This window comes from Mercurialis annua, linkage group LG1-X (genome assembly GCF_937616625.2).
Source record: "Mercurialis annua linkage group LG1-X, ddMerAnnu1.2, whole genome shotgun sequence".
In the NCBI taxonomy this organism is placed as follows: Eukaryota; Viridiplantae; Streptophyta; class Magnoliopsida; order Malpighiales; family Euphorbiaceae; genus Mercurialis; species Mercurialis annua.
Window position 1 is genome coordinate 48,868,792 of NC_065570.1, and position 9,706 is coordinate 48,878,497.

At 32.5% G+C, this 9,706-nt stretch overlaps 1 protein-coding gene across 1 annotated transcript; it reads left to right on the top strand.

Moving 5' to 3' along the window:
* The first annotated feature begins 5,318 nt into the window (after nucleotides 1-5,318).
* Nucleotides 5,319-9,071, top strand: LOC126664632 (uncharacterized). The gene is made up of 7 exons (XM_050357131.2): nucleotides 5,319-5,484; nucleotides 5,602-6,039; nucleotides 6,134-6,294; nucleotides 6,883-6,978; nucleotides 7,474-7,730; nucleotides 8,094-8,314; nucleotides 8,468-9,071. The coding sequence occupies exons 2-7, from the start codon at nucleotides 5,686-5,688 to the stop codon at nucleotides 8,831-8,833; spliced, it is 1,455 nt and encodes a 484-aa protein (XP_050213088.1). The 5' UTR covers nucleotides 5,319-5,484; nucleotides 5,602-5,685; the 3' UTR covers nucleotides 8,834-9,071.
* Nucleotides 9,072-9,706: the final 635 nt, after the last annotated feature.

A 9,706-nucleotide genomic window follows, 5' to 3' on the forward strand; every position in this document is an offset into this window, starting at 1 on the left:
GCAAGATTTAAATATTCATAAATTTATAAAATGTGAAAAATACATCATAAATATAGAAATATTTACACTTTATACCATAATAAGATAAAATATTTACAAACATGCTATCTTATACTTTCTCTTTACAAGAGTGTTTTTCATATTTCTAAATATACCACCTTATTTCTTTTAGGGTTTATTCTTAAAAAAATCACAAACTTTACACGAAATTTCATTTTAATCATGACCTTTAAAAGTTGTCATTTAAAGGCACAAACTTTTATTTTATTTCAAATCTATCACCAAAGTAAAATTCAGTGTATTTTTTCTCACTAAAAATTTCTAATCCTAGATACTCTAACTGAAAGATAATAAGATTTGATGTTGATTAATAACTTGAGTCTTTCATTAATGATTTAGTGAAGAATTTAGTCAATAAAAATACACTGAAATGATGAATTTGATACAATATGAAAGTTTGTGCCTTTAAATGGCAACTTTTAAAGGTCATGATTAAAATGAAACTTCATGTAAAGTTCGTGATTTTTTTAGGAATTAACCCTTTTTTTTATTACCAAAAATACATTCTTTCTTCTTTGTTCTTCAAAACCCTAATTTTTTTAATTTTCTTCTTCCATTAATGTCCAGCGCCCATCATCAAACTTCATTTTTCAAAGCACACAACAACCATCCTACTACCGCCGCCGCCGCTCGTCCCCTCCACGTCGCCGCCGCTGTGCCTCCACGTCCACGCCTCCGCTGTTGTTCCCTCTCGCCCAAGCCGCCGCTGCTGCCCCTCCACGACTACGCCACCGTTGCTATCTCCTCCACTCCGCCGCCATTTGAGTGTAATATTTTAAAATTATATTTATATGTATAGATATGGTATTTATATGTGTAAATCTATGATTTGTGTGTATAGATTTATGATTTGTGTGTATAGATTTAAGATTTATTATTGTATGTATAGATCTATTCAGTTTGTTTTTTAATTTTCAGTTTGGCTTTCATCTTCTTCGTTTTTCAGATTTGATATTTTCATTCTCAGGTCTGTTTTTTTTTTTAAAAAAAACGTATATAATTCGTATATAATACGAATTATATACGGATTATATACGAAATTAATGAATTATATACAGATTATATACGTATTATATACCAAACATATATAAAATCTGGAAAAATTGAATTTAATATAAAAAAATGTATTTTTGTAATTGTTTTTTAAAAAATTGTACTTTTGTAATTATTTTTTGTATTTCTGTTAAGAAAAAATGCATGTTACATTTTTTATAAATATTTTCATTTTTCTCAGTATTTATAAAAAAAACTCTTAAATATATTAATACTTTAAAACAATCTATTACTAGAATTATTAAAATAAAATTTTATATTAATTAATGCTATTAATTTATGGATTATAAATAGTATTTTTTTTTTGGAATTTCTATGTCAACTTTTTCCTAATAAATATATGAGAAAATAACAAAAAAGCCAGAAAAACTGTTCCTATTTTCGCACTTTATAATTTTTATGATTCTGTTTTCATTATCACCATTTAATTTACATAATCACCACCTTTCCTCATTTATTTTCAACCACCACCACTTTTGTTTTTAAATTTACACGTGTTCACCTATGTAACACTCACTGGACCATTTTTCTTCATAATTGCTTTCTTCTTCTCCATTATCATATCCTTCACCACCATCATTCTCCACCACCACTACTCTCATACTCTTCGCCAGCCACTCTCTGTCGGAAACTTCGTCCCCAGGAAGTTACCGAGCTCTCCAATCGGAGCCACCCAGCCGTATCAATCGGGCCACCTTGCTCGCCGCCGTCAAGCCCGTTTCAGCTCTGTCATCGCCGATCTCGTTATAAACAAAGCTAAGAAGAAGAGATGAGTAGAGTCTCGTTAAAATCAGTAATATAATGGCAGTAATAGGAGAATAAGAAGAGAATACAGCAGTTTGGTATTAAAAGTTCAAAATCGTTAAGATTCAACCTTACCATTTTGCTGATGTTGTTATAATTTCACTCAAACACATTTACACTGAAAGCAACTATATAAGTGGTCTGCATATGTGCGAGAATAGAATGGAGCATCACTATTGTCCTAGTCAAAGCCCATAAGATCAATCTCAGTGAGTTTTCGGCCATCCTAATAACCCACACCACCGGTATTTATACGAAATCTTCCTTACTACAACAAATAAAGAAAATTACTAATTATAAATAGTAGAAATGTCACATTATCAGCCTGGTCAATACTTACGTCCTATTTTTTATTCTGTACTTGCATTTAAGAAAGCCACAAAGTCCTTAAAATTCAAACCATCCACCATTTTAAGTAGCCCAGATCACTGATGAGGAATTCCCCATTATGAATTTCTTTACGTTTCAAAATCTATTTAGATTATTCGGTTAAATGAGTATAATACCTTTATATCAGTTTTATGAGATTCCACAAAAGTGAACAAGCTGAGTTTAAATCTTTATTAGTAAGGCTTGAAAAAGAATGTGTTAGAGATCATGTTTTACTTTTTTCATTATGGACCTGTGTTATTATAATTGCCTTTTAGATTTATGAGGATGAATGTATGAGGATGAAACTTTCTAGAGTCTGATGTAGTCTCAGCACACGCAGTTGTAGTTTGGTAACTCTATTAATCTGTTTTGAGTTTTACTTATTTTGTTTGTTAAATTGAAAACTAAATTATTTTGTATAAAAATTAAATTCCATTGACTTAAATGATTTGATTTGATTAAATTATTCGGTTAAATGGGTATAATACCTCTATTGTTATAGTTCTGCAAGATGACTTTATTTTATTTTATTTTTCAAAATCTTAAATCGAGACCGGCGTTAGAAAATTATTAATAAAGCGGATACATCTGCGATACATTTTTGATACATCTCTAATTTAATTTTTAATGAATTGAATTTTAGAAAGTTATTGTTGCTACTGTTATTTTCTAGTGCTTGTTGAATTTTAATCGACTAAATTTAATTGTAATTCGAATATATTTCCGTTACATATATGATACACAATTTATACACGATAGGTACATTAATTCAAATATATTTTTAATATATTTTTAATGCATCTCTGATACACAATTTATACATGATATATACAAATTTGATACATTAATTGAACTAACTGACTAATTTGATTGGTTCATTTTCATATTTAAAATAGCTTATAAACATATATGTAATAATACTAATTAAAATGAACTAATTAATTCATTTTAATTAGTATTATTATATTTATTGTTTTGTTTATATTTGATCAGCTCGGTTTTATGGTTTGACCGAAAGTCCAAGGTGGAAGAAAGGGAAAAAAATGAGTAGAAATACAAAATATTCGATAAATATTTGATACATCTCGGATACATATGTGATACCTGATACATAATTTATACGTGTTTAAAAAGACTATTGTCAAATTACGTTGAAAATTGAAAAATTATCAAACATATAATTTGATACATCTCCGATACATATATGATACATATTTGATACATCGCTGATACATTTTTGATTTGTCAAGTTCTATAGTTTCAAGGACTGCCATCGTTGGAGTATTATTTGTAGAGTGGATACATATCTGATATATTCAAATAAATCATCGGCGTATTCTATAAAAAAAATATATAAACATAATAAACACATTTTTTTAAATGTATTTAATAGATACATCGATGATACATAATTTATACACGATAGATATATTTTTAAATGTCTTTAAATAAATACATGATAGATACATTTTTACTAAATTTATACACCGTATATTTTTTTACATATATTTATTTGATACATCATTGATACATATTTATTGTAGTTAATTAAACCAGCTTTCTAATATTTATAAATATTACTTTGAATAAATTTATGGATTTTTTTATCTATAAATATACATGAATAATAAAATACGATATATAATCAAAATATATTTTAAAAAATAAAGAAATAACTATCAATTTTATTTTTTTGGAGAATGTATCAAGGACATCTCAGAGATGTATCGGAAATGTATCGGAGATGTATCAGATGATATTACAAAACTGTGTGTTTTAATTTGTTGATGCTTGCGTGCTATAGGCTGACACTCTGACGCGCTGACGCGCTATGACGCGCGCTGACGTACTCTGACACACAAATCACATGTGCTAGTTGTTTTTATTCCCTTTTATTAAGGAGAAATTCTTAGGTAGACTCGGTCTACCACGTCATCCGTAGACCAAACCTATCACATTATGACACATCATTAAAATGATGACAATCTTGTAATATTACTATTCAAAGGTGTAAATAAGTAAAAAACGAATTTACAAGATTGCCATCATTTTAGTGACGTGTCATAATGTGATAGGTTAGTCTACGGATGACGTGGTAGACCGAGTCTACATAAGAATTCCTCTTAATTAAGATAGTGTCATGTTTGCCATGTGTCACCTTTTTAATGGAATGGTGTTTGTTGTAAACTTTTGTGCTTTTTTGGTAGGAATGATAAATAATGGAGTTAGGTGACAATATATGAAATGTTGAGCCATTTTTGTGGTATTTTTGGGATATTCTCTAAAGGGTGGGAGGAGGTGATTTTCCGATCTCAATCGGAAATCGCCTCCTCTCCGCCCATAAAAGTTTAATCTTTTATAAACTTAAGCCTTATTTCAATAAATTTACCCGTTTAATAGCTTTTTCGGTATGGATTTTAGTGTTTTTTTGCTTGAAAGTTTATGTTTTTATGTTTTTATGGTGTGTGTTTTTAGATCTATCAAGAATCTCAAGTGATTGTTCAAGCTTCATAGTCAATTTTTTGTAGATCTAAAATTTTTGGATGGGTATTGTTCTAACTTTTTAGAACTTCATTGAAGATGAGGATCGGAAATACTTAGCTTCAACGGATCAAGCGGTTTGCCGGTCAAATCGGAAGGACAAATCGAAGACCCGCTCCAACGGAACTTCACTCTTAAGTTCTTGTTCGGTCCTTTTATGCGGAATCGATGTTTAGATTTGTTTAATTTCGATTTATTTTTTGCTTGTATCTTGGGTTGTTTGTTAGTATTTTAGATCAAAATTGAAAGATCATATATTAACTTTGTTATATGACTTTCCAATGTAATTTACTCTTCATCAATGAATTCTATCTTCGGTAAAAAAAAAAAAAAAAAAAAAGAATTTTGAAACTTAACAGAAAGAAATGCGTATCCTAACTAATTCGACGATCACGGTTAAATCAAAATAAAATATATTTCCATTCAACTGACTAATAAATCCCAGTAACATAAGCAACCGTACACGTGTCGACTTAGGTCGGGTCTTTCACATCTAGATCGTTTGTTGTCTTTCAGATGGCAAGTGTCACTTGTCAGCTCAGAATCAAAAGGTTCCTAATTTCCCAAAGAAAAAACACTGATCAAATCATCAAAAATTAAGCTTCACTGCACTTGATTCTTCTGAATTCTTAGATCATACGAAGTTCTGTATTTGTAAGTTTTTTGAATTCCTAATTTGCTTAATATTGATCAGATTAGCCTCTTGAATTTTCATGTGAGTTTGTTTTATTTCTTCAGCTTATTATTTTGATATTTGTATCTTATTTGCAGATTGATTGATTCTTGATCAGTGTTAGATTGATTTAATAGTTAACTGATAATGTAAATTTAGAGCTTATTTTGGGATCAATTTCAATGGGAGACCCACTTAATAATTCTGGTTCAAGTGGGAATTCTGAAGGGAAAGCTCTTGCTGTCAAGAAAAAGGTTTATAAAAGCAATTTAGGTGCTTCTGATCTTAAACCATTAACTCACAATGCTTATAAGCACGTAGCTTCTTTGAGTAATAGTAGAAATGGCAGTGCTCTAGTTAGTCATGCAGCAATTTTTTTACTAAAAGTTGCTGCTTTAGAGACAGTTAGAAGGGTTTCAAAGTCTAAGTGTCCCCCGCTATGGCGCGGTATTCAGGCTGCGCAATTTCTTTGCTATCCGCCTTTTAAGTGGATTCAGAAATGGGCTCCCTTGAAGGGTCTGATTAATGGCGTGCAGGTTCGTCGTCTCGTGTTCAAAATCAGTTTCTGTAGATGTATTTTCCATTGCTAGCTGAATAATTAGTATTTGCTTTTACTCTTGTTTTCGCTAGATGTTCTCAAGGCCATTGTTATTCCTATCGATGGCAACTGCCTTCTCCGAACAATCTGAATGTGACAGTGAAACTTCAAACGAAGTTGGTGGTTCTCAGGCACATTCGGATTCAGAAACAGATTCTCAGTCGATTGCTACAAGTTCTTCTCCTGATGCAAGGTAAACATAGAACAAAGTTTTACTTTCAAGTTTCAACATTTTTTTGTTGTTGGATTGCATAGTTTATTTAAGCATCAAAAGATTTATCCAGTGATAGACAGTAATTAATGGTCATTTGATAAGATAATTCAGCTGATGGTAAATCTTTGTTGCCCTGGCTTTTTTTTCCCGACTTTAGAGTCGGTATCAGCATCAGTGCTGGTCTGTTTAAAGCTAAATATTGGTGTTTCTAGAATACTTGTCTTAATTCTTTTATCCGATCAGAATCCTTGAAGCTAAATCTTTGTTTGATCAGAATAATGATAAATGAATACTTATGTGGTTAGGCTAAATGATTTAAAGAGGCGTTCATACCTAAATCAGACTATCTGTAGCTGGGTTTGCTTCAGTTGTTATCTTGGCCTGCATACTATGCACTATAAGTTTTGTCAAGGACCTGCTAGAGTTGGCAGGACATATACATATATGTTTCTCGTGCCTGGCTGGATTCGACTCCAGTGCAACTCTGCCTTGTTTATAGGTGTTATTGGTAGTTGAGTTGTTCATCTCTATTTTTTGCATTACTTTATCTTTCCACCTGATTTGCAGGACAAACGATGGGAATCCCCAAGGGATCATCTCTGAAAATTGGTTAATGAAACTCCTCAAAGAGCTAGAGATTCAAGACATTACATTACCAGAAAGGTGACATTGGTATTCGTTTACTTTAAGATTGTAGCGAAATAATAGTTTGGAGATGTCCATTATCATTTTATATAGCCACATTGTAATATAAAGTCATTGAGTTTTCGGTATTCTCTTTCTTAATGAACACCGGTTAGTATATGGCGGGGTCACTTTTACTTACTACTGTTACAGAAGTTGATAGTTCAGAAGAAGTTGTCCCCAGTTCTTTATGTCTTCCAATCTTAAAACAATGGATTAGATTGATGTTGTGGATTATAATGTCCGTGAACACTCATAACATCATCTACATTCCTTTGATGTATATCTGTTTTCTCCAGATGTCTCTTTTTAGTCACTGATAGTATAGCACGCCTTTTTCTTATTTTTATCGATGGCATGACCAGACTGATACAGTGATACTGAACCAAAATGGTTCTAAAATATTAAACTTGGCATGTTGTATGAACTTCTTGACTTCTCTTGTTGCAGATTATGACATACATGTTTGTGCAGAATAAACGAGGACGAGCTTGACAGATTTTATGCTGCTGCAAATGGAGATTTTTCTTGCTTGCTATCATCAATTAAGAAGACAATCCGTTGGAGGGACAATTACAGGATTCTATCAGAAGAAGAGCTTGAAACGTGGTCAAAAATGGTATTCTGGCATGGATATGATGTGGAGAACAGACCTTGTCTTATTGTACGCCTTGGATTCGCTTGTCTCAACCTGCCATCTGATGAGAGACCACGATTTGCTCAAGCACTCGGTAAGTTGATTTTATCCCTCAATTAATTGTCGGTTGGCTTTCTTCATATAACCATTGCATGGTTCCATTTGTAGATGAAGCCTCTTTTTACTAGAATAACTTATCAAATGTTAATATCCTAGAGCTTCATCTCCTTTAAAGGTTCTTATATGGAGAAACTATCTGAAGTTTATGTGTGTTAAATTCCTGCAAATTTTTTTCGAGAACAATTTCCTTAATTTTTAAGCATCCACAAGGAACTATCTATGTTGTGGAAAATGTAGCAAAAGTAATCAATTGGAAAGCGTAGTGGCTTTTAATAAATTGTGTACTTACTGTGGCATTTTATTACGTATTGTTATCAATTAATTGTTCATGCTCCAGTCTCTCAAGTCGAGCATGGAGTGCTTCATTTGGTTGACAGGGATAATCCTAAGATTACAGTTCTTGTGGATTGTGATGGTATTTCACCATTGAGACTTCCCATGCAAATGGTAAGATCTTGTTCATCGCTTCTGCAGGATAATTTCCCTAACCGGCTGGGCCATTTGCTTGTTATAAGGCTTCCTCCGGTGGTTAGAGTTATTGCGCAAACATTTATTCAAGTAAGCTTTTACGTTTTTATCCTCATTTCCTGTCCTGCTCCCATTTTGATTTTACCAAGATTTTTGCTGAAAAAGAGTTTGCTTTAAGAAGGCGATAGTTTTGTCAATTTCAGATTTGTTCATATGTTCCCCGTTTCCTGTGTTGCTGAACAGGTCCTGAAACCTGGAACCCGTAAGAAATTGAGAATTGAAGGAAGCATGTACCACCGGGTCATATGCGAATATCTCCAGACAATCCCGTCATACCTTGGTGGCAGCTGCACTTGCAAGATGTGCTCAAACATTGGCATTCATACCATGCAACGATCACGTGTGAATGAGATTCGCAGGGTAGAGTCATTAGAATGTCTAACAGATGGTGGGGACACACCTTCATCTCGTATGAGTTTTGAAGACGATGTTTCTGCAAATGAGAACTGGGACCAATTACTGAGAACTGCTGTTATTGGGATGCTCATGGTGTGGGTTTTTATAGCCCTGATCGCTGTGATGTATGATCCTGAAACCCGCCCTTTCTAGTCTCTTCAAGTTCTAATTTGACGGCAAAAAGACCACTTCACCTCCCGCGTTTTTTACACTTCCGTATGGCACTTAGGTATGCGCATCGGAGTCTGCTGGTGTGGTTATTAAAAGTCTGAAGTTAGAACATGTAATTCTCAGTAATATTTTTTTACATTTTAAGTTCAAATTATTGTCAATTTTATGTGTGTTTTACACGAGTATAAGCTTTTAATGAAATGATTAGGCATTCTTTTTACCTTTTTTTTTTGGTTAAAGAGGCTTGCCAAAGCTAGAAAACTAAGACCATATTTGATTCCTGAAATGGAATAGCTATTTCATAAGAAATGGAATAACTATTCTTTACTTTTTAAGAGGAGTGTTATTCCACAAAAAATCAAAAATAGCAATTCCATAGAATAATTATTTCATGAACTAAAGCAAAGAATAGTCATTTCATATAGAATAACTATTTCATACCACACCTATTTTATGAATCAAACATGGCCTAAGATCTACATATCCGAGGGAAGGGAATTCCCATGACATCTTCAAAAATGAGACTCCTAACTCCATCTAAAATATTCGTGTAGGCACCGACTCCAAGAGTGTGAATAACCATAGTTGGCCATCCAATTTGCACACCGGTTTTCTTTTATATACGTATGCTGAATGAATTACGACTTGCCAATCTCTGCAAATGAGGTTCTCAACAATTCGAACTAAGTCAATGTTAACATTAATGCCGATAAGCTTCTTAACCTTGTGTTAGTATTACTCTATAAGCATAGCGTTGAGAAAAGGACAAAAATATTCAAAAAACAGAAGAAAATAACAAAAAAGTTAAGTTTGCTGGAATATTACATCAGCATGTACTAACGATAACATATTACA